Source organism: Convolutriloba macropyga, chromosome 3, assembly GCF_964194025.1.
Source record: "Convolutriloba macropyga chromosome 3, txConMacr16.3, whole genome shotgun sequence".
Lineage (NCBI taxonomy): Eukaryota > Metazoa > Xenacoelomorpha > Acoela > Convolutidae > Convolutriloba > Convolutriloba macropyga.
The window spans coordinates 35,148,657-35,174,117 of NC_134470.1; the positions used below are offsets into that span (position 1 = coordinate 35,148,657).

General features: G+C 35.6%; 1 protein-coding gene across 4 annotated transcripts in view; it reads left to right on the forward strand.

Moving 5' to 3' along the window:
* Window positions 1–25,461, forward strand: part of LOC142336163 (2-Hydroxyacid oxidase 1-like) — a 78,054-nt gene extending 52,593 nt beyond the window's left edge. For 2 of the 4 annotated variants that reach the window (XM_075384774.1, XM_075384773.1), the window contains 4 exons: window positions 14,812–14,952; window positions 18,285–18,459; window positions 24,258–24,524; window positions 25,143–25,461. In XM_075384774.1, coding sequence (XP_075240889.1) covers window positions 14,812–14,952; window positions 18,285–18,459; window positions 24,258–24,524; window positions 25,143–25,280 — 721 coding nt within the window. In that variant the 3' untranslated portion in view covers window positions 25,281–25,461. The remainder of the gene's footprint in view (window positions 1–14,811; window positions 14,953–18,284; window positions 18,460–24,257; window positions 24,525–25,142) is intronic. The other 2 variants (XM_075384775.1, XM_075384776.1) reach the window with 2 other exon arrangements.

Below are 25,461 nucleotides of genomic sequence, written 5' to 3' on the forward strand. Positions count from 1 at the left end.
TGAGTGATGGAAGCCATTGCATCTGTCCACAAGGCACCTTCTTTTTGATTGACAGAGACCCTTTTCATGACCTCTTAGACAGTTAGGGCAGAGATTGAACCTTCTCACACAACACTGTCGGTCATACACTGTTTTTTCCAAGTATTCGGGACATCGACCAAGGTTGTGGTTTTGTGAGCAGAGTTGACATGACACATCTGGTGGCCCCCTTCTAGAAGAACTGTTTACTCTGGTTCTCTGGTTCCGTTGTGGGGAGATGTCCTCACACGCCTCTGCGTAGGAGTCAATCCAATCAGAAAAGTGGGTAAGGTTAGGTTGCAGCAAGGCTTGGCTTCTTGAGTGTTGATTCCATCTGATTATCATGGTAGCGTTCAGTTTGTCTCTGGCCATTCTCAGGACGGCTGAAGACTTGAAGTCAGCTTCAAAGTTGTGAAGCCTGAATGTTTGTACCAGTCTCCTCAAGAAGGATGAAAAGCTCACAAAAGTATTTGGTTCGTCCAGTCTGGGTTTCGGCCACTTCTCCAATTGATCTAGGTATGCAGCGACAATATGCTGTGGTTTGCCAAACTTTCTGGTCAGTTCAGCGATAGCTTCATGGTAGTAGTCCCCATTGTATGAGTATCCACTTATGGAATCTCTTGCCTTATGTGTTACAGAGTTTTGGAGGTATGTCATTTTTTGAGCGTCTGAGAGGCCACTGTTGTTGTGAATGGTCGCTTTGAAGAAGCTGAACCACTGGTGCCATTTCAAAGGATCACCTGTGAAATTATCAATTGATATCTTGGGCAAACTCATTGTGTTCTGTATCATCAGTGCCTGGTGTTGCATCCAGTCTGGTGGAGAACTCGGGAAACTCGGGAAGCCATTGTATAGGTTGTTGTTAGAGCCGTTGTTATAGTGTACTTCATGCCTGGTACAACTGTTCAGTGGTTGTTGATTTTGTGGTGTGTACCTATGGCTCATGGTAGGACCAGCTTGGCTATTGATGTGAAAAGAAAGTGGTTGTTGCAAATGCCCAGCTCTATCCTCACTCTCATGTTGGTTCTGTCCTCGAACATGGTTCTCTTCTCTCGATCGAATTGAGTTTTGCCAGCCCTCATCTATTCTCAAGGCCCCTGTGAGAAATTCTCTGTTCCTTCCTCTCTCTTCAATGTTAAAAACGGTTTGAGAATTATCAGGGTCTTCTGAGTCGGACGAGTCAGCTTTGTTTGTTTCCTGATTGTTGCGGCTTGCCAACTGATGTTTCATTTGTTTCATTGCTCTATTGCGTAAAGGGTACTGTTTTCTCAGTAGATTAGGGGAAGACGCTGCTGATGTGTTGAAAGCAGATTCAGTGTCACTTGCATCCGTTCTGTGTGCTTTTGCTCTCTGTTTGCATTTCAGCATGGTTATGTTTCTTTCAGCAGATTCATTAGCAAGTGTTGTCAACTCTTCACTTGTTAGCTGTAGCTTCATGAGTTCACTGCAACTTCTGTCCAGCTGCTCTTTTTGAGACCTCAAAAGTTCCAAAGTTTCACGTAGTATGCTTAGACCTTCGTTACTATTGCTTTGTTCTTCGAAGAGGTCTTTTACTGCGTTCCACTCTATTACTTTCAGCTGAAGTTGTTGCTTGAGGCTGTTCTTTGCTGTTGATGATGCTTTGGACTTGTTTGGCATGTTGATTGTGTTAGAAGACTTTTCTTATTTTACAAAGTTTATACTGCACTGTTACTGCACTATGTTTCCTTGTAACAGCCCTATTCTAGTTTTTGTTATGTTAAACCTATTATTTAAATGAGGCTGTTGCTTACTGTGCTTAGCTAATGCTTTTGTTTAATGTTTGATTGCTATGTTTATGCTTGTCGCTATCACTAAGTGATTTTTGATACAGATATGATGCTAATCAGAAGTTGCATAGAGTTAAACTTTTCCACTAATCAGTGAAACTCTTACAAACTTAGATAAATTAGATGTTTGTCTGGTTGCCTATTTGATTCTCGAGCGCGACAGAAGGAACCCTAACCTGTGGTGGTTAACTTTCGACTATTGTGTGTGTCTACTGACACTGGTGGGGGGATAACTTCACGTTCCTATAAACCTTAAGGTAGCAAGGGCATACCAGGCCTTGCAACTAATCCTAAGTTAATGTGTGTGTTGGTGGTGCTTTAAATTTCACCTAGAGGAGGACCTACTCCTTTCAAAACTAATGCGGAAAGATACTATATTGATCCAACGATAACTAGTCGCCTATTAAAATCCAGCCTTTGAAATGAAGACATTCAAATCCGCAAGCAAGACCAGCCCATCTGTCGTGACTAGGCATCCCACGCAAGCATCCTTTTCAGGAGAACTCTCATCTCAGTCTTCACTTCTAGGGCCAGATTAAAAATCAGTTGGATCATTTGTGATTGTGATGTTTTTGATTAAAAAGTGTGAAGTTATCAAAACCAGAGTTTAAAAGGTGCTAAGTGTCAAATGTCTAAGTTCCCCCCTATAAAATCAAAAATTCCCCAGTCTGCGTCGAGCAAGTTTCAAAGGTCCTTTTTTGACCCTAGGATACGCCAGAAATGTTTATGCTCTTCGGCCTAAGTCTTGCATACCAAGACAACTTTTCATCAATATTTGTATTTCTGAAAGTCGCAACTATGGTAGCAAATCAAGCTCTATAAATACATCATAATTCGCGCCATTGGCACACAAGTTATGGTCAAAAACGGGAAATCCCTTACTATAAATAATATTGAAAGTGAACGTCAACCACTTCTGACTTCTTCAATAAAATCAACATATAAAAAGCTTCAAGGAAAATAGGTTGGGGGAATGAAAATCATGAAATGAAAGGGTTTTGGAGGACGAAAGTGTAGGTGGGGGGAGGAAAATGAGGGTGTGGGGGGAGATAAAATATAAAGGAACTTGGTTCCTTTACACCCGAGGTGACTGTTCGATCTAACGTGACATTTTGTACTAATTCCTTTTGGAACTATAGGTGTCAAAAACGCTGCGGTTTAAAACAAAGAGAAAATGTCAAAAGTTAAACACTTATCATGCAATGGCTATTTCATTTGATACGTAGCAAGGGTATCTAAAGATTCCAGTAGTGGAGTCCTTTAAGTAGATTCCGCTGTTGGGATCCGTTATTAGGTGGCAACCGAGGGCCAATTGTGAGTTTTTCTGTATTGTTTTTGTATTTGCTAGTGTTGTCATTGTCATTGAAGCTATCTGGCAAAGTCTGCGAAATTTCTCAGTCTGCGATCCACGTCAAGTTTTTCTGCTGCCTCATCATTTTTTTAAAAATTTTTGGTATCTATTGAATTAGTCAAGTTGTTCTGATTGAAACTGCCAATTTATTCAACGGCAAAGTCCATTTGAGAAGCTATGTTGTATGTCATTGGGTGTGAATACCATTTTATATTGTTTTGTGCCCTGATTTGGTAAGCCCATGGCCTACATGAGTCATCGTCATTGGCGTCTAATGCAATGAATTGGTCAAAGTTGCCAGCTCTACATGGTGAATAAGCCGACCAGGGAAACGTTTTCTGATTGAGTTAATCACCAAGTTGTATTTTGTTTTCAATATTTGATGAGATTTGTTGAAAGGAATCGTTTCCGACATAGTTTCCGTAAGAACGGGAGAAATCTGTTTTACAGTCAAATATTAAAATGACTTTAAAGCTTTTAAGCGTTGCAAATATATTTCTGTTTCCTGTCATTACATGCCAGACGAGAAGTAATTTTTATCTTTGGAGGATAAAACCAGAGTATTTTAAAACTCTGTCAAGATCGCAGAGTTTTTTGTAGATTTTTAAAATAGAGTTAATTGTTTGCAGAGGAGCTCGATTGATTGCGTAATCACTTTTGGCATAAACCTGTACATAGGTGTGAACTGAGGTTTATTTTCACAAGAATTGCTGTGTTTCAGATTTACCGTAATTGTTAAATTTTCTGGTTTAACGTAATCATACCGAATTTTTGCTTTTGTGTACTGGGATACCGAGATAGGACTGTTGGGACTAAATGCAGGTTCTCCACGTATCATTTTTCAGAGGCTGCCTGCGGCAAAACTAAAGCGATCGTCATGTTGGCAGAAAACGTTTCTGTGTAACGTAAAGAGGTTTTCTTCATTGCACTCGAGCAGAGGATTAATGATCAATTCAAATCGAGGGAGTGCGGTCTTAGGGGTAAAAAAAATTCTCGTGTTGAAAGGCGAACGGATTCTGTATAACAAAATCACATTGGCCTTGTTTGTTTAATATACTTGAATGCCAGTAAGGGTCATCTAAGCGATCAAATTGTATTAAATTTCTTTCACTTTGGTGTGTGCTTAGAAATTCTAAACGTTCAAAGTAATCGTGGCACTCTGATTTCCGTTGGAAAGAAGAGTATTTCTATATTGTTTTTAACATACCATTTATCGTGATCAATTTGTGAAAGTTAGCCACTTGGGTGCCCAGGATCTTAAAATCGGCGGGTTGAAATCTAATCGCAGGATCTTGAATCTAACATTAGCCTAATGTGTTGAAAATATCATATTGCATCTTCCTGATGTGTTGGGCAGAACGATCTTTGTGTATTACTATGAGTTCTAGTGTTCTGAACTTAGGAGTGCTAATTCTTGGTTGAACAATTGTGATTCGTTGTGCCACTTGGGACGTGAAGGCAAACTATCATTTACTGTGCTGATACTTGGTGCTGATACTTGGTTGAACAATTGTGATTAGTTGTTCCAATTGGGACGTGAAGAATTTTTATCATATTTGTAGTGGAGATGTGTATGACAACCCGGAATGAGGCTTGTAGATAAGAAAATAACATTTGGTATGTCGGTTATATTCATAATAATTTTTTTCAGATAAATGGCGAGCGGTTCTTTTTAACTCTAAAAACATTTGGTGCTTTAGCTTTTGGGTGGAAATTTTTTTTTCAAATTCTATTGACTCAAAAAAATTGTCTTTCATTTTTTGATTAAATCTTTTGTTCCGTAATTTTCTCACGAAGTAGCTTTGTGAGGCTTTCTTATACGCTGTTTTGCTCAAAGTTGTCATTTTTCGCACTTGTTTTTATAGCCGAAAGGGACGGGTGGAGTTACTTCCAAATTTGTGTGTGTTTTAAAGTAAGGTTCGGTAGTTACGAGATGTGTCTGGATGTTTGGCGATACAAGGAAACCCGTATTTGTCTGGACCAGTTTTTGAAGGGTGTATAGTGCTACCTGTTAAAGGTATAGTGCTACCTGTTAGGAAGGAGAGGAATTTATAAGTTTTAATTGAGTGATTCTAATGAGCTTTTGAAAGTATTCTCTCTATGTGTCAAGTTTGCCTTTGAGTAGGTCTGAAAGGAGTTTTTACTAATCCATGAAGTAATTAACAAAAAAAAATAAAAAATTGTGCATTTAAAGTGCCAGTGTCTGACCAGTTTTTTGAGCTAGATTGATTCGAACATTAATTTGCGATGTTTTTTTAATTGCAAAAACCTTGAGTACTTGAAGTTGCAAGGTTGAGCCTTGTTTATTTTGTGTAGTCGCAGTTGTAAATAAGTCTGGAGTGCTTCAATAAATTTGGAATCTGAGTCTTTGGTGCTTTCGGTGGTGTTGGCATGAATGAAGCTTCTGAAAGTCAGTTCGTAAAATCAAACTTCTGTAGGGAGCTACCCCTTGGTCGTTTTATTAGTTGCTGTGTTTTTGTAGGCTAGTGATGCTGATAAAAGATTGTAGATTGTGGGGTAAAGTGAGTAAGAATGTCCAGTTGGGTTAGTATATCTGTAGATTCTGGAAAGCAGAAAGGCGGTTAAAAGATGTTTTTCTGTTTTTTGTTCATATTGTTTTTGTAAAGAGTTTACATGATGAGTTTCTGGGGTCAATTGCTTTAGACTTTCTTAGTTTAGACATGCTTGTAGTTCTGTGTTTTTGATTGTGCTATGCTTTGTATTGGAAGAAAAATCAGGGCTCGCGACTTTTTTTAGTCTCTGTCCGATACAGTATGTGGATAAATATTGCAATAGTTTTTTTGTAATGACAGTAAAGTCTTTGCTGGGATGTCGTTAACATGTTAGATGATATCTAGAAATTTAGAAGATAAATTATCTAAGAGTTCATCAAGAGTATAGTTTTCACATCAATTGACAATATATAGATAAATCTATTCTTTTGAGTTGGGGTTGTCTAACCAAGTTAAATGAATCTTTAAATTATTTTAAGTCATAAGAGGTTGGAATAGGATCTAAATTTTAGAAGTGAAAAAGACATCAAATAAAAATTCTATCATTTTCCATGAGGCATGTGGTGCAAAAGTAGAGGGTTAAAGTGAGCTACTGCTTCCCTGGGGACTTTTCTGATGAAAAATCCCAGTCAAAGCAAAAATCTAGGAGGTAATCGATATTTTAGAATTTTTCAAGCAACCTAATATTTTAGTGTTTTAGAGTTTTAGAGTTTTTGGTATAACGGCAAACTTTTGTAAATCGAACTTGTTGATACAGTATTTCCAATCTTTGTTTTGAAGAATTTTGCTCGTCTGAGTAGATAAGTTCTGAAGAGATGGGTTTGTTGTTGAGTTTCTGTGACTGAAAAAGTTTTTCCTAGAGAGCTTGCTGATGCGAGCAATGAAGGAAAGGGCGCTCTTATGGAACTGAGAAAATGTGAAACTTAGAGAAGAATTTTTGATGGAGAGGTCGATTTTAAAAATAGATGAGGAGAGTGGAAATTTATTAAATGCAATTTTGAGAAAGTAGATCAAAAGAGTTCGAGCGAGAGAAAAAATACCGAATGAGACGCAAGTCGGATAGAAAAGTGATTTTGTCTAATGCCAATTCAGTTGTCTACAAAATTTTTGAAAATTGAAAAATTGTTAACGAGTCATATGCTGGCAACTTAGTGGAATTGTTGTGTTTTTTAAATACATGTTGTTAGGCCCTAAGTTAACATAATATCCAGTTACCCAGGGCAACATCAGTCTGCAGGTGAACGGCCGATTTTTGCCATTTGCTGTTTTTCCTGTGGGGAAGAAAATGATTATTAGTCTGAGGTAGGAGGAGTTAATAGAGTCACAAAAATTTTCAGATAAGAAACCTGTACATTAACTGAAGAAGTTGAAGTCCCCATTGCAGAAAAGATTTATCTGTTTGTAAATTTGAGAATGAAGTGGTTCCGGATTAGGTTAATAGTCGCTTTTGTACTGAAGGATTTTCTAGAGATGGAATTAAAGTAAAAAGAGAAAGTGGAATCACGAATTTGATGAATTAACTAAATGATCCTGTTTTTCTTTTCGTAACTGGTGTTTCTCATGGCGATGTTCTCCTGAAGAAAAATTTTTGAATTTTTTTATTCACTCCTGAATAAGCGGTCATTTGGGAAACAAAAATAATGGCATCACAATGACAAATATTTTGTTTTCCATGAACAATTTTGAGCTTGTATGTAACAGTCGTAGGATTGTAACTCATTTTATATGGACCTACTCACCGTGGTTGTATTTATTTACAGATACGCTTTTGGGTAGTTTCATTCATTATGAGAAGGAATGTTTTTAGTTTTAACTGTGGGCTGCGCCAAGTGTTCGGTTTACAAATAATCGTAAATGTTGACTCTGGACCAGGAAGTTCAAAATTTTTTATATTTTTTAAAAGAAACTGGTTGTCCTTTCTCTTTTGAGAAACCCAGACACAAAAGTTCTGCTCTGTAGTTTCTCAAGTTGACGGCGATGAGAACGATGTTCTGTGTCTGTAGGTCTAAAAAATGAGTTACATCGAGATTTGTCCGATATTTTACGATGTCCAAAATCATCTAATGTGGATGGTAAATGATATATTGTTCGTTTTTAAGTTTGATTCCAGAAGCAATTTTTTATGGGTAGAAACCCATGCTGGTTCGTATTTTTCAATTAAGAAAGTCCGGAAAAATTCTCATTTTAAGAAACCATATTTCAATTTGTGTATGTAAAACATTTTTTAGGTCAACTTTGATGTATTCGTTTTTGTTCTCTGTGAAAAGGTGACCTCGAACACTGAACTTGAATAATCATTGATCAAACAGCAAGAAAGGTAAGAGTACTGTTTTAGCTCTTACCGAAAGAGTTTATGTAACTGGACATTTTTTCTTTTTCTTTCACTGTAGTTTTGTTGAACTAAAGGGCTCCTTTGTTCAAAAAAAAGCTGTTCATTTGCTTCTTTAAATTTTAGGAAAGGGTTATTATAAGTTTGTAGTGTTTTTTTTTTAAAGTTGTTGGCTGTTGGAAACGAAAGCTCATATTGTTTAATGGTTGTGCATTCTCCGTTGTAGGCATCTGTTTTTGCGAGAAGTTCCGTTGTTTGATTTAGTGTAACACATGTCTGTTGTATGCCAAAATTTGCTATAGGGAATGATTTTTGATCTATTTTTTTTTGTAGTTAACTGTTATTGTAGTGTTTTAAATGGTTTTGCTTTTTAAGCAAATTCATCGTAAGACGCGGGGAAAAGATGCTATTTTACTGATTTGCACTTTAAAGAAGTTGTCTTTAATATCAAAATGAGTAGGAACGTGTAGATACTCTAACGCTATTTGTCAATGTATTTGTTTTTATCTCGAATAACTGCAAATTAGAGGAGAACAACTTTTTTCTTTTCACAGAAAAATTTCATCGTATCTGATATTTCAATTGGTCGATGACAATGTCGGTCCTGTGTGCCTATATTGAGAATCTCGACTCAATGAGATCTGAAAGAGATAGATGTTCTCCTTCTGTTCAAAAATTATGAAGACTTGGAATTTTTTCATGGACTGATTGAAGTGTATAAACTCTGTGATGGGGTTCGTGTTTTAAGTAAATGAAACAAGCATTCGTTTGTGATTCGTATATAAGAAATTTACGCATTGTGAACCGTGTTTCGAAACTTTCAGGTTCCGATAGCGTGTAAACAATGGCAAAAACACTCAAAGATTGGTTAATAATATTGAGCTTTGCTGTAGAGAAAACACCTGAATTTGTGCAAGTAAATTGCTTTCTTACAAATTTATTCCGTAAGAATGCTGCGCTCTTTAAATGATTGAAAGCGTCACATAACAGATAGTGAAGGTTGCTTAATATCTGGTATTGCTACACGGAGTGTACGCGTCTATCAATTCCTTTTTACAGCTATCGATTGCTTGGCGGATTTCTGGGGTCCATTTGGATCCACCGAATCTCTCAGTTGGCGATAACAATGTCGACGAGATGGTGTGGGTTGAAAACTTTTTTTGAGAAATCTGTCAAAATCCATAGGCGTTATTGTACTGTTTTGGTTTTTCGGGTATTGCAATTTTAAAGAGCAGTACGCATTAGACAATAAAAGCCAACTATTGTTATTTTTATCAGATGTCCAAAAAATTTTGGAGTATCTAAGACCATAAGAAAAACGTAGCGTTCATGTTTTCTGTCTACAATATCTGATAGTAATCGTGTAGGGATTTCATCATTGATGTTATTGAATTATCTTGAATGAACGCAAAATCAATTTACCTGATGACACGGTTTTACTATTAAGGGGATTTTAAAATCTACTTATGAATGACCAGATATTGTTAGTCCGTTGGAAATGCCAAAGAAAGGGCTTTGAAAGGATTGTTGTGTCCATCAATGACAAAGTTGGTCTGTCGTTGTAAGGAGTGATCTAGTGGCATTTGATTGTATGCGCTCTTTATTGGCTATTCAAAAAACTGTTCTGTAATGTGTATTAGAAAAATTTGAAGAGAATAGGACAACAGCTTTTTGTTTCATCAATCAATCTGTTTGTTTGACAAGCTCTGAGTTGATTTTTAATTTTTTGCTGCTTTTGTAGACTACTAATAGGTTTTGTTAAAACACGGCCTGTCGCTAATGAATCTGTGTCTAGTGGGTACTTAAATGGGAATGAATAAATCTATCTAACGAGTGTTATACTTTTTTGTGTAATTGTATTGCTATAAGTGTGGCACAATTTTTGAATACTGCATTTGGATTATTTGTTAGATTTAACTCTACTTTGACTTTACCTATATTGATTATTCATGTAGTGTAAGATCGCTTATTTTTGAATAGCAGATGAGCTAAATTTTGGAATTATCCTTGTGTATGTTTGTATGTTCGAAATTAAACAATTCAAGAATGAGTACTTCATGAGCTGTGAAGGAAAATGTAATGTACGAAATGGAAAATTGTTTTTGTCGAAAAGTAAGTCTTGTGTTTCTGATCTGTCTTTATTAAGACAATACAATTCTTTCAAAGTAGTTGAAAGATATTTGTTTAAATTTTTTGAAATCTCGCTTTGGGAAACCTTTTGATTTAATTTGCCCGACTTGTGGTTTTATCCATGTTTATTAGAGAGACGTCTTGCTGTGCGTAGTCAATTACACCATATTTAGAGGGCTTATGCCAGGTGCCGCCTGATAATATACCGCGCTAGACCATTTACTGTAATACGTAAAAAAGTTGTATAAACAAATTATCGGGGTAACGGATTCTTTTCCAGTCAATTATTGAAAAAATGGGTTTGTATACTAGAACAGAGGACAAATTATATGCTTATAAAAGAATTCCATTGCAGTATACGTTTTCAAGCTCATATAACGTAAGAGAGTATGTTCTTGAGGTCAATATACAAAATTGTTAAAAGTTTATTTTTAGTGTTGACTACTGAAAGTCTGGAGTGGCTCAAAAATGGTTTTATCGAAGATTCACAAAAAGTTAATATTTTGTAGTTTAAACTTTTGTTCCAGGAATGATGTTCCATAATTTGAAATTTTGTGTTGGAAGCATGAACAGTTAGAGTGAATGCTTCAATTTCAATATGACTGTGTTCAGTAAAACAATGACAAATTCAAGTTTAATTGTTCCCCCTGAATTCAATTGTCGGTTGTTTACCGCTGAGATAAACAATTTTGTTGTTGTTAGGTCACATTTACGATATTCTGTCGTAAAAATCCAAGTGTCGTTATTACAAAAATTTAATGTGGCTCCAGATTCATGAAAAAAATCAAATTCTAATTGTGTTGGTGCTCAAGCATTATCTTGTTGTCAATATAGAGTTATTGGTAGTGCACATTTTATAATTTTAAGCAAAATTCAGGGTGTTCTCTGACGTTAGAGAGTCGCATTCTTCTTGACAACTGAAACTATTGTCCAGTGTACAGCTGTAATAGTAGTTAAATTGGTATTCTCGAAGTTATGCTACTGTGACAATTTGTGCTTGTTGTTACGGTTTGAATTGTGGTATCAATGCAAGGTTCTTGATATCATTGTGTGTTAGGTAATTCCGCACGTTGCGTTGACGGTTTCTTGACAAAAGTCGTTTTCCCTTCTATATCCGAGTGACTGAAGTCTGAAGATTTAGTTATTGTTTTTTTAAATAAAAGTGCTTATTACTTTAATTACCTTGTTGTATTGGTTATTGTTAAAATGAATGACTTAACGTCCAAAAACGTTGTCGTTTGTTCTGCATAATTTTAATTTGGGGTATTTTTATTAGTAGATCTGATTGTATTTCCCTTACAGAAGATCTATCCAATCTCTACTATTGATTGAAAAACCATATGAGAACGATAATCTTTTACTTGTTCTGTTGTTTGATGTGACGCGTATATTGGTCAATTTCCTGTGACCTTTCATAGCTTCGTTAAAATTTTGGTCTGTTCGTTGGGCGTGTAGATCATGGATCTGCGCAGGGAGAGATGGCTTGATTTTGGCAATTTTGTTGTAAAACTTGTTTAAAAGTAGGATTCCCTGATTATTTATGTCGGACAATGTTCATACAATAAACAGTGTTTATGTTATTTTGTTTCTTTGTCATGTGCTGTGAGTTCTTCTGTGTCTATCTTTATGTTACTAATAGGTGTTGTGATTGGTGATAATAATTGTGCTTTGTTTTGTTCAATGTGTGCTCATATTACGGCTTCTCAGTGGATGTTTGACTAATTAAGCGAACGGTAGTCAAATGCTGCTGGTTTATAATTTGCAAATCTTTTTTTGCTATTTGCGTGAATTGTGTTACTATAGCATTAACGAGCGCATTCTCATTTGTTTAGTCCTCGTGTTTCATTTGTTGCTAACAATGGCCCTTCGGGCCATTTGTTCTATTCTGAGTACGAGTGTTTTAACTTGTTCTACCGAAGATCGTGCTTTTCCCTGTAGGATTAACTGTGCGTGGTTTGGTGGTCGTTTGTTGTCATCTTTTTTTGGGACCCTGGGTGAAAAATGCCAGTTTTTTAATTTCAGAGGGAAAATGAAGAGTAGCATTGTTGTGCCGACCGAATAGTGGGGCGTCGATCGTAGCATTCCGTTTTCGAATCCTTGATGTGTTGAATGAATGGAAAATTGACTAGTTCTGGTCTTGTCACCTTGACGGAATTCGCTCTGAATCTGTTCATGAATTCCTGTGTGGTAAGTTTGGGTTCTTTACTGTCGATTATTTTTAAAGAAGGTTGCATGGGAACTGAGACTCATAAGAATTGTTTCTGCTTATTATAAAAGAAGGTGTTTGAGCTGACGCTGCTTGTAAATTTTATGGTTTGCGAACATGTGTGATTTTCAGATAGTTTCGATGAGTTAACGGTCCGGCTAGAGTTGAAAGTTGTGGTGCCGTCGCTGGTACGATTTGTTGATTTTCTTTATCTTTCTATTGGTTGATTTAATTGATTTATTATTATGGGTTCAAGATTTAGCTAAATAGTTTTGCCGTTGAAATGGTGGTAGCGGCATGTTGGTAATTGGTAGTACGGTTGAAGTTGTGTTTAAGTAATAACTTTCTATTGTAGGAAATTCTGTCAAAATATGTCAAAAGTAAGTTACTGTTGGTTCTCATATTTACTTGTTCGTTCGCAATGAGATATGGTTCTCAATGTCTGATCTGAAAACATTGTTCCATCATCTAAAAGCTTAGCATTAAATTTCAGAATTGAGAAGTCATGTGGGTTTTTATGCAGCGGTTGAATGTATGTACTATTGAGACCAAATTTTGCTGTTCTTGTGAGAAAAATTTGAAAGACTTGTTTGAGTCTGGATTTCAAATGGTTGATTATCAGCAAGGTGGTCTGAAAATGTATTTTCATTTTTGTATATAGAGAGTTTCTGGATAAATTCTAATGGGATTCCCGTTAAATGTTTTTTCTTGCGAAAACCATTCTGGGTTGTAAATTTGATGTAAAACTTCCGGAAAATTTGTTATTTGTTGTTTTTGTTTTTGTACAATTTGTATTGTAACTGAGCAAATATGGCGCAGAAGAGTTCGCCAAAACCGTGTGAAAAGCAGCAGGTGAGAATTTTCCGGTGCATGTGCTTCTGATAAGTCATTACCTGAAACGGTGCTTATAAAAGTTTTAATAAGCTTATTGAAAATTTCGTTTTCTTGTCATGCAATTCTGCGTACACTCTCAGTCAGTATTTGTGCTTGCTTTCAACGACAGTGCTAAATGTATTAAGTTTTCAAATGGCCACTGTTTAAAATGGTCATCTGTTTGAGCTTTGTTATTTTTTCTTTGGTTTCCCTGTTAGAAGTCATATTGCCTATCACAGAGAACAAAACAAGGTATCTTATATTAACGGAAGTGTGTTGGCGAGATATAGGATGGCTTATAAAAAAATTGCTCCTTTTGTAACAGTAAAGCATAATATATCTGTTAAATTTTTTGTAATTGTTGTTCGAGCAATTTGCAAAATTTTACTACGGATTGAAAAGTTGTTGATTCTGATCAAAGTTGTTTGTCATTAGTTGTGAGGCTGTGCTCACTAATAGTTTAAACTCAACAGCGCTAGTGATATTAACAATTTAGAATGGTTTTATATCTTCCATTAACAATTGTTTCTCTTCTTGTAACAAAACATTTCTTCCTCAGTGACGTCGGTGTTAGAAAGGAACTATTGTCTTTTGTTCGCTGTCAAAAAACAAGGAAGACTCTACCTCTTATATAAGAGTTCTTTTTTGATTGAATTTTGCGGAATCACTGCTAGCACTAGTTAAGGCGTACCCGTTTTGGTGTCTATTTACGGTCTTATGTTTTATGATATAGAGCTACTTATTTATGCGCGCAATATAGACCTGTGTAACTAGGTGATTAGCCAATTCAGGGGAACCCTGATTGATAACTTCAATTATAACGGCGATAAATATAAAGTTCGCCGGAGTCATTGGTTTGCAAATTGTGTAGAAATCTAGAAGATTGATCATAAAAGAGTTTTATGCTTCACTTAAAAGGGCGTAGAATCTGCTCAGTCTATGATTGGTGGCGAGTTGGCATAATAGTTTTCAACCTGCTGCAAATTCATCGAAATACTGAATTCCCATTAATGAAATAACTGAAAATTATGCGTTAAGTCCTGTTTTTGATCAGAAGAAGAGGATTACACAAAAATTGTGTCACACTTCTCTATATTCGAAGAAAGATATTCAGTTTTTTGAAATCAGAAATGCTAATAGCAATAGCTTAATTTTTTCGTTCTTTTGAGTTGATGCCACACTCATCTAGTTTCCATAAAGACAGCTGAAAGAACGAAATGTTGAAAAAAAGATATTCTGAAAAACTAAATGTGCTAGTTTAGTGCAAACGTTGTTTGATTTTCTCTTTTAACAATTCGTAAATTTATGAAGAAATATTTAGATCTGAAAATAAACTTTAGTCAAAAAGGAAAGAACTGGTCGCCTAGTTGGTGCGATTTTAAGATTCGAGAACCGATGGAAGAAAAATCCTAACCCGGTAAACTTTCTGGATTTGCAAGTGCAGGTAAGTAAATAGGCAATGTCTCCACCTGAGTATATTCACTATTAGGGGCTCAAGATGCTTTTTTTTTCTGTAGTTTAAGGACGTTTAGTAATAATGAAATGTTTATCGAGTCCGGTGTTTATTATGGCATGACTCGCAGGGACCTGGAAGCCACTGCAGACGTAGTAAGGCGAGCAGAACAGAATGGGTACAAGGCTGTTGCTGTCACTGTCGACACACCCTACCTGGGCAAGCGACGGGCAGACGAGAGATACAAATTTTCATTACCATCACATCTTAAGTCAGAACTTGTTTGTCGTATTTCTTATATCTGTTAATCGTTTTGCATCATAATTTAAACTTCATAATTGCTCTCAAAAATCCAGTTAGAGATTTTTGCCCGTCCTTAATTCCAAGTAAATCTGCCGCTCTCGTAGAATATTACCATCACGTTTTCTTGCATTGCAAAGATGAAATAGTTTTGGGACCAAAATCTGAGAAAAACAAAATCATTACGCGCACGCGCCCTCTACCAAATAAAGTGGGCCATTTGGTCCCTTTCACTTCGTCAGTTCCACAAAACATCTTATTGTTCCGACCCCTCTTAAGGGGGGAGGAACTATATACTCAACTGGGTTTTTCTTTGTTCAGACAATTTTGACCGATCGATATATTCATCGTAGAGAGTTGTGAGTGGTATCATTAAAAATCCCTAAAAATTCGTCAACTTTGCTAAGATATGTAAAAATTGTTCACAATAACACTCTTGATTTTATTTTCAGAGACAAAAAGTCTTGTTGACTATTTCAATTTATTTTTTGGCTAAAATTGAGGCTAAATACTTCATAATTCAGCCTTTTTCATCAAAAATTGCGCGAAATAAGCTTCTTTAGTCCACTTTGATTCAATTTGCCGGAAGTACACAAACAAAACAACTAACACAATCTTTTTAAACTACAAAAAAGAACTAGACCTTCTTTCACTTTCATAGAGAGTAGTCGGGAATTAAAATTTTGCCGTTTTCGCTTACTTTACTCTATGATTATCAAAAAAACAGCCTTTGTTTTTGTTCTTTTAACTAACATCTCTAAATCTAAAACCTTCGAAACAATTGAATGCTCTTGATGAACAAAGAACAATCGCAAGGCTGGTTTTGGTGCAATCTTGGACTGTTACAGTCCAAATATAATTCAGATTGTAATCAGTCGATCTTTTTTTCGTTCTTTTTCATTCGATCTTTCTCATGTTAATTAAAGAACAGAAAAATTCAAATCAAAGCCTACCGTTAGTAGGTCCAATTGCCTTCCTAATCATTTCCCAATTAATGTATCTAGTTGGTTTACTTGAAAGATTTTGGCAGTTTTGACTTTTAAAAATGTTTGATTTTTAAATAAACAATAGCTCATTGAAACTTGCCACTGTTTTTTTTAATTTGGTCCGCTTGTAGCTTAGTGTCAGCACAGAAAGAATGCTTCTTCTTCCTCTTCTCTCTTTTGAATTAAAACCTAATCCCTTTTGCGGCTTTACGCGATCAGGTAAGGGTTTTCTGGCGTCGATACTACTAGATTTTACGATGTGTTTTTGATTTTTAGGCATTGGCCCCTTTTTCACGTTTTTTTTCTTGTTTTTTCGCATTATCACTTTATTGACAGTTCACATGTTTCTTTATTGGCGTTCAAAATAAGACACAATTGAATATTTAAGAGCCTTTAAAGGCATAGATTATGGTTTTATTGGCTTCTACACCCCTTTCTCTAAGAATTTAATTGAATTTTTCACATTTGTCTTTAACTGTAGATTTTACTTTGTCTTATTAGTCGTATGAATTTTCCTGTATAATGGCAAGTCTCATTGTCTTCTTAAGAAGAAATATATTGGCCAATATTCTGATTTGAGTAGGTAGCTGATGGTTTTCATGACTTTGAAAACAATTGTTTTCAAAAATGAAAAAAGACTATTTAACTTCGCATTTTTTGTCAGTTTGTTACCTAGTCTCCTTAATTACAGGTCACATATGACAATTTTCTCCTCGAGGGAAGGTTCAAGTGTACAAAATTTAAGATTATATATCAAAACGTTATGAATTTACTCGCTTCGACTAGGGTTTTTCGCAAAAAAATAAACCAATTTTTGTTTTTTGTCTATATTTGACGTTCTTTTTGTAGACGTAAGACACATTCTGAATGATTACATGAATCAAGGGCTTACTTTGGACAAAGAAACGGACCTATTTATTATTTTTATAGCTAATGGCTTTCTTGAATTTAAAATACTATTGTAAAACTATTGTTTTCGAAAATTACAATAGTATTACCTAATTTTGCTGTTCTTTCTGCTTTTTTCCGATTCTCATTAATGAGAGTTTGCATACCACATTATTGGCTTTGCAGAAAGGCTCAACTGAACAATTTTTGTGGGGCAAAATCTGACTTTACCTCTTCGACAGCATTTTCTCGCAAGTTTTAGTTGAATTTTTGTTTGTTGTCTATTTGTTGTTCTTTTTGTAACAGCAAAAAAAATTGATTAATAACAGGTTTTAATGCCCTCCTATAGAAAGGTATGTGATCATAAAAGTGTTTAATGTCTTCAATTGCTACCTAATGGTTTTCATTACTTAGAAACTATTTTTTTTTGAAAAATATAAGCCAATTTTTTATTGCTGGTTTTTTTGTTTTTTTTTGTCTAATTGTTACCGATCCGTATTATACTGGAGTGGTCCATATGTTTTATAGTGAAGTACAAGTTATTTTGTTTAGTTTCAGTTTTATCTGGCGCTATTTTGACTTGTTAAATGGACACAAAGTTTTGGATGTAGTTATTGTTTGTTGTTATTGTTGTTTTTTGTGCGTGTTGACTTGCTTTCTTAATAATGGCTGATCATCAGTTTAATGCGGAATTTTTACTCCACTGAGTTATTTGCGTTGGAGGCGATCTTTTTGTTCTTACACATTTTTTTGAAAAAGATTCGAATTTTTGGGCTATTCTCTCTGTTCCTCATTTGGCAGACATTTATGCCAAAAATATGGATGAGCGGGGTCGGAACTTTATGTTGCGAACGAACATTACCGAGACTCTTGTTACATGTGCAGGATACAATGACCTCTAAATACTAATGTAGGATACAGAAGTGTTTAGAGGTCGTTGTATCAATTATAAACATGTAAGAAATGTTTAAATCGTTGAAAAAGAAATCGGAAATGTAGAAGTCATGATTCATATGTAACCATGCTTTAGCTTCATAAGCTTTGTTGATTGTCTTTATTACAGTTGAATTGTCTCTATGCTTCCATTACAGTAAAAATATATACCTATTGTTTCAAAGGGAAAGGTGTATTTAAATATTAAGTGAGGATTCCCCAACTCCTACTCACGATAAAAGGGCTTAGATTGTGGGATATGGTGACAAAGGAACCATAATACTAGTTTGTAATTTGTCAAATGTGTGAAATTTATTTGTCTTTTGTCGCCAAAAACCAGAAATTAGCCCAATTTTAATTAAAGGTGATGAAGGTTATGATGCTAGTTAAATTTTTAGGGAGGTAAAAAGATTCAATGTTCGATACTATTTGGGCAGATCCAAAATTGTGTCAGATTCAAAAAGAATGTCAATTGTCTCAAATCTGTTGCATTTAGACTAGCCAATTTTGATGCAAACGTGAAAGTAGACAGTGCTAACAAGTCCAAGAAAGTAGAGGACTCAGGGGGATCTGGTCTGTCCGGATATGTGGACGTTATTCAGAACCATTCTCTAACTTGGAACTACATCTCATGGCTACGAAGTCACACAAAGATGAAAATTGTTCTCAAAGTAAGATTTAATTCTCATTCAAAAATTAAAATAAAGGTTGTGTAACACTTTAGTCCATGCCAAAATAACAAATATGCCAACATCCCCAATGCTATGAAACCCAATTAAATCCCTTTCATCTTTCGTTGATTACCCAGGTTGTGGTCCCAGACCAAAAAACTGGAGGGGGGGGGGGGGTGGGTCCGAGAACAACGCGCAAAATCTGGACATAAGCAACACACGAAAATATGAACGCTCGAAATTGTGAAAGTAAGCAACATCAAACGTACAAAGATCTGGACATAAGCAACTCTGAATGCAGGACTGAATAAAAGCAAATTCAACCGATTAAAATACTGGAGGTGAGCAAGCTTGAACGCAAATGAGGTTATCGTTGATTCAGCACCAATAAAAAAGTTCTCACTCAAGTGAAATCTTCCCAGGTCGAGGTGGCCAGACCGAAGTGACCCCTGATCAGACGTATTTCGAGCGCACACATGTTCCCGGTGCGCTCGAATTACATGGTCTGGAAAAGGCTTCGAGCGCACTTTTGTCTGGACAATGGTCTGGAACTTGCCTGATCAGAGGCCACTTTGTTCTGGGACGGTCGGATCAGAGGCAGTTTCAAGCGCACACTAGTCTGATCAGAGGCCGATTCGAGCGCACACTAGTCTGACCAGAGACGAATTTGAGCGAATTTTTTTTTCAATTTTTTTTTGTTTTCATACTGACTTTTGTTGTCTCTGGTAAGAGGCAACAATAAAACAGCAGTTTGATCAGAACTTCATCTGCAAATCTGATGGGTTTGATCAGAACCAAGGGGTCCAGCTGATAAAAACTGCCGGTCCCCTCAAGAAAAAATTTTGAATCAAAGTAGATCAAGACGTTTTTATGCAAAGCTGTCTAAGTTCATTTATTCAGTTAAAAGCATAAATAAATGGCATACTCAGTAATTTTTTTGATCATTTTTTTATCATCATTTATTTTTATTAGCAATACTTTCAAGATTGGCTTTTTATTAGTTGAATATAAGATTGATAAAATGATAGATGAAATTAATATATTATAACGATATTGAAAGATTTGTTCATGTTCAAAATCATTCTCTGATCAGACTATTTCGAACGCACTTTAGTCTAAACAGAGGCAGCTTCGAGCGCACTTTTGTCTGATCAGAGGTGATTTCGACCGCACTTTAGTCTGGGACTATATTTCGAGCGCACTCTAGTCTGGACAATGGTCTGGAACTCGTCTGGACAATGGTCTGGAGCTTGTCTGATCATGGGTCACTTCGGTCTGGAACTCGTCTGATCAGAGGCGGCGTTGAGCGCACTTCGAGCGCACAATGATCTTCGAGCGCATACTCGTCTGATCAAAGCTCACTTCGGTCTGTGACGGTCTGATTAGTTGTCCCACTTGTCTGGGACGGTCTGATCAGAGGCGATTTCGAGCGCGACCTCAACCTGGGTTTCTCTAATTCATCTAAGCTAAAAAAAAATGACAACATTTCGAACTTAAAAAATGGCATCCAACATTTTGCTTTTCCTGGCCAATTTAACTTCTATTGTTGCAGAGAAAAGCTGAGAGTGCAAAAAACAACGCTTTACTACCTGGAGGGCATTAAGATTTAGCCTGTGATTAGGTTGGTAAATCTGTAGAAGACCGCATAGAAGTCTTGAAATGAAAGCACGAAAGTCTGGTCATACGCAATTTTAAACGCATATAAACCCAAAAAATGTTTTGAGAGAAGTCTAGTCAGCCCATGAACGTCTGGTCAATGTAAGAAAATCTTGTGCAAAACAGAAAAGTTTTTATATGAACGGACGAAAATCAGACGATGTTGCATTTGTTGGCGCTCTATTGCAGAACTAGTTAATGTCGATTTATTGTTGTGGTTAGTTTCTCTCAACCAAAGTTTGCAGCAAATATTGAAAAGGTTTGTGTCTTTTTATGAAAAAAAATTGTCTGAATTTCAGTTCTCGGATGACATTTTCACGTTTGATTGCTTGGTTTCTATATGACTTCAATTGCGCGTATTAAGAAAATAAGTCTCGTGTTAGAACCAAAGCTATTTCAAGAGAAGCTATTGCAAGGCTACGATAGCCGAGTGGTGAATGCATTCGTCGTCTATTACGCTGGAGGCTCTATTATCGGAGTTTTTGCAGCCTAAAAAAGAGTTTTAACCTAAAATTCTGATTTAAATTGCCCTCCTATCGATTGACAGTAACTTGTCCGACATTAGTCGGTTTAAGTCTATATCGGATGTTCATGCGCAAAACTACTTGCGTCACGAGTGCTCAAATTGAAAGCAAAAATAACCTCAATTCGTGGAGCAGATCTGTTGCCATATTCTTTTACAATTATGAACATCGAGAAAAATGCGCGAAAGCAATACCTACTCTAAAAGTTTGCTAAAAATAAACGTTGGATAATTTGATTTTTCTAGTTAGTGCTAAAAGAATGGCATAGAAAAATAAACGGAATAACAAATTATTATTTCGACGCACTTTATTGGGGGGGGGGGAGGAACTATATACTCAAATTTTTTGTTTCGTAAAATTTGGCCGATTGATATATTCATCGCCGAAATTTGTGATAAGCATCATTAGAAAGCCGGTACAGGGTAGAATGTGAAACTAAATAGATTTTTTTAATTGGTTTTTTTCAAGACAGTTATCGAGGTTCAACTATTTGTGATCAATGGAATGATATCCGTTGTTTTGGTTCACATTTTAGGGAATCGCACAATTTTTCGTGATTTTTGCTAAAATTGGTTAACTTTGTTAACAATAGTGCTATTTGTTTTGCCTAAAGACCCGGAGGAAGGTTGATGACTTCTATTATCCAATAATTTTAACTATTGGTGATTTTTTTTCAAATCTTAGCTTTTTTCATTAAAAGTCGCCCCAAATGTTTTATCATCAAAAGTCGCCCCAGGTAGCTAGTTCCAATTCCGTTTCTTTTAAGAGTGTTCTGGAATATTTTTTTGGGTGCTTTCTTGCTAACTTGAAACAGTCATTATGCAAAATGACTCTTTCAATTCTGATATAATGAGGTTTTGTTGCCAATTAATCTATTTTGGTTACCAATGAAATATTTAGCTGTTATCATTGAACGCATCGAATTATTCAGGCTAACTTTAGTCTCCTCACGGTTTCTCTTGTCTGCGAATCAATAATTAAAGATCCAGCTGGCCTTCCTAAATGGTATACTCTAATGCTAAACTACGTAATGCTTTCAGCTGACACCTAATGGCTCTTCGTATTTGAATGTAATTGTTCCAAGAAAATCTGTTTCCTTTTGCAATTTGCCACTTGTTTTGACTATTTGTCAACCTATGGCTTAGTTTCAGTAAGCACAAACCGCATCACTATTCTATCTAGTGAAAGTAAAAGTCTTTCCAGAGGTTTTTGTTTTTAATTATTGGCTTCATTGCTTCAATAGCATTGATTCTAAGATTTTTTTACTTTTGGACATTTGTGCATTTTAGAAACTGTTTTTGTGCTGCCTTGTCCGACTATCGCTTTGATAACAAGTCACATAAACTTTTTGAGAAAACCGTATACAACGGAGCACTAATAGAATTTTTTTAGTGCAAATCGTATGATTCTAACGGCTTCAAAACCTTTTTCTTGCGGACTATAAATGAATTTTTCTGTTTTGCCAGCTTAAATATCTTGCAGTGCTACCACACAGTCTAATTAATGGCCGGTCTCTGTGCCTTATTTTGGAGATATAAGAATCGTATCTCATCATTTCATTTTATCGCTGATAGAATTAATGATTTCGAAGTTTACTGTTTTGAAAAGATTGATCATCCTTTTGAACTCTGCCCCTTTCTGTTTTTCATTTTGACAACGTATATCCTATTCCTTAAAATGACAAATCCCATCCACTTTTGGCAGAGCAAACGATAGTATTTTTGTCCTTTTTTGTTTCCGCTGATGGTTTTATGGCTATGGCGCTATGTGGGTTCAAAATTCCTTTAAAACAATTATACGGGTAATTATTTAGGTTCATTTCTCGTTTCTTTTTCGCATTGTCCCCTTGAAACGCGGGCTCATTGATGTTGAACACAACATCATTTAAACATTCTGCATCTTTTCAATTGATAGTTATGGCTGTGAAAGCTTCAACAATGTGTGTTTGTTATATTGTCTTTGGAATTTTGAGTTCAGTTTGTACACGTTTTGAATTTGTTGTCTTAAGACTTAGTCTCCATCAAATTGAAGTACAATTGGTTTCCCAAGAAATTGAAATTTTTCTGATTCACATTAGTTGAAAAGTTAGGTTTTTAAAAATTTTGGAAAACAATTCGTTCATTTAAATCATAGTTTTTGAACTTCGGCGAACTTTTTAATCCCAGTTTTGACAATCTGCTACACAGTCTCTAATGTAAACACAGCTTACATTTTCTTTCTAATCATATATAAAGATTTTTTGATTAACACATTGTGTCATTGACTTCAACTTCGTTTTCTGAAATTTAACTGAAAACTGGATTTTGATGTGTATCACTTTCTATTGAGGTCTCATGACAAATTCTGGATAATGAGAGATCTTAATGTCTCCCTGATCGAAGTTATAACAAAACCTATCGACTACTTTCAGTTAATAGCTAATGGTCTTTTTACTTCGAATTTGTTTTCAAAAACATAAAATTGTTTTCAAACTTTGCTCTTTTTTTCTCTTTATGTAAACTTCTTACCTGGTCCCAGCAAAAACTGGTACCACATGCTTTCAAAAGTCATACAAGTTTTTTTGCTGATGACAATTAAATGTTAAGGGTTGTTTCAATTGACAATATGTAGACTTTTGTCTGGTTTTATCTGTTGCAATTTCAATTTTTTTTCAATTTTTCAATTTTTTAAATGGATATTGATTTTTTGGGCGCAATTAACAGTTATTTTTGTTCAATGATTTTGTTGTTTATCTTGTCATCTTTTTTCATCCATGATACGTATCATTGGTTCTCCGAAGGGGGCATTAGTTTTTTGCAGGGCTGCTAACGAATGCTCCCAACGGGTTCGATGAAGTTACATAAGATTCTATTCAATCTTTGTAATTAACAGCTGATGGTTGGCTTTGCCTCTTTTTATTTTTGTTTTTCTTGACTTGTTGCAACGTATTACTAAGGATAGCTCGTATCTGCTTTTAGGTTTTAACTGTTAGTTGCATTTTTATTTTGTTAATGATTTTTTAAAAAAAAATAGTATTTAAGTTAGACGGGAACTGATGTTTTGTTGTTTTGGCACTTGTCTTGTCTCATAGTTTTATTAATAGCAGGTATCATCAGCTCTTTAATGCGGCAGCAACTAATTCATTCATCGGTTTGCACTTAGACGAATTACTCATTAACCAAATATTTTCGAAGAGGATGTGTTTTTTTGAAAGTTTTGTTCCTCTTCCTCATTTGGTTAACAATTAAGTTAACAATGAATTAGGTTGGAACGTTATGTGCAAACGCACAATGCCGAGCTTCCTTGTTTATTTTAGTTTGCACAGTAAAACACTGCAGACAAGTTAGAGTAAGTGTTATTCCTTTAAATTAGTTTTCTCGATGATCACATTCGTGAAAAATTTCTACAAAAAATCTCCAATTGCTAATAAATAAATTCCGCTTTTAGCAGTTATGAAGCAAGTAAATTTGTTCACTAACATCAGAAATAACCACTAAAATCAATGGAGTCCCTAGTTTTGAAATGGACCTCCTATACAAAAATCACAACTATTGATTTCAGAATGAAATACTCAAAACCAAAATACACAATGTGCCAGAATTTTCACTTTCATTTTCAAGAACTTAAACTGTGTTGCAGGGCATTCATTCGCCTGAAGATGCAAAATTGGCCGTACAAGCAGGTGTGGACGGTATTTGGGTATCCAATCACGGAGGGCGACAACTGGACAGTGTTCCAGCAACTATTGAGATGTTGCCAGATATCGTCCGGGCTGTGAAGGGCTCTAACGTTGAGGTATTTGTCGATGGGGGCATAAGAACTGGTACTGATGTTTTGAAGGCACTAGCTCTTGGCGCAAATGCGGTATTTATTGGCAGACCTGTTCTGTGGGGACTGGCGTGTGGGGTTAGAGATAATCTGTCTCCTATTTAAAGTTTACCTGTACAAAACTAACAAATTGCCGGGATGGCCAAACTAAACAACCATACTACTGGCCATATTGGTTCATAAAGTTCTATAATCAGATTTCCACAATGGCCGTTGTATAGTTAATGGTTAGCAAGTTTCCCGAAAAATGTATTCTGCTTGTGAAAACACAGCCGTAACATTGTTTGTTAAACCATTACAATATGATCTGTTTTATGCCCGAAATTTTTATCAGTATGTTGAATTTCCCTGAGCCGAACTGAGCTGAATATAAATTTATATAGTTTTAATGGCATATTTGAGACTCTTAGATCCGTAAAATGAGTTCTTTCGCCCTATGAATGCACACTGCATACATGAAGATTTACATGTGCAGTTAAGATGAACTATTTCTCTTAACATATTAACAAAGAAGTACAGCCACAATTCAAATCTTCAGTGCTCTATGAAAATTTATTTAATTATACGCAAACTATTTTTAGGGGTGTTTGCTGCTCCAACATAATATGGAATATTCTAAAGCTATAAGCTAGAAACCAAGCTCATCTGAAGTTGGAAATGATTAAAAACTATGATATCTGTTTATATCTGTTTCAGGGAGAGGAAGGTGTGTCAAAAACTCTACAAACCCTGAACAATGAGCTGAAATTGGCAATGGCACTGTCAGGTTGCAGGACTCTCAAGGACATTTCACCCCACCTAGTCAGGCACCAGAGCTCATTCTCCAGCCTTTGAGCGATGGAAAGGGCGACATAAACTTTTTTAATTTAAAACTTAGTGCTACACTGTCGCAGTTCATTTATTATTCCTCAGAAATAGCTTTAGACCCAATCAAATGTTATTTTATAAAAGTTTGATTACATTGTATTGACTTCACTTTTATGTATACATTATAAAAGACATTTTTACTCCGTTA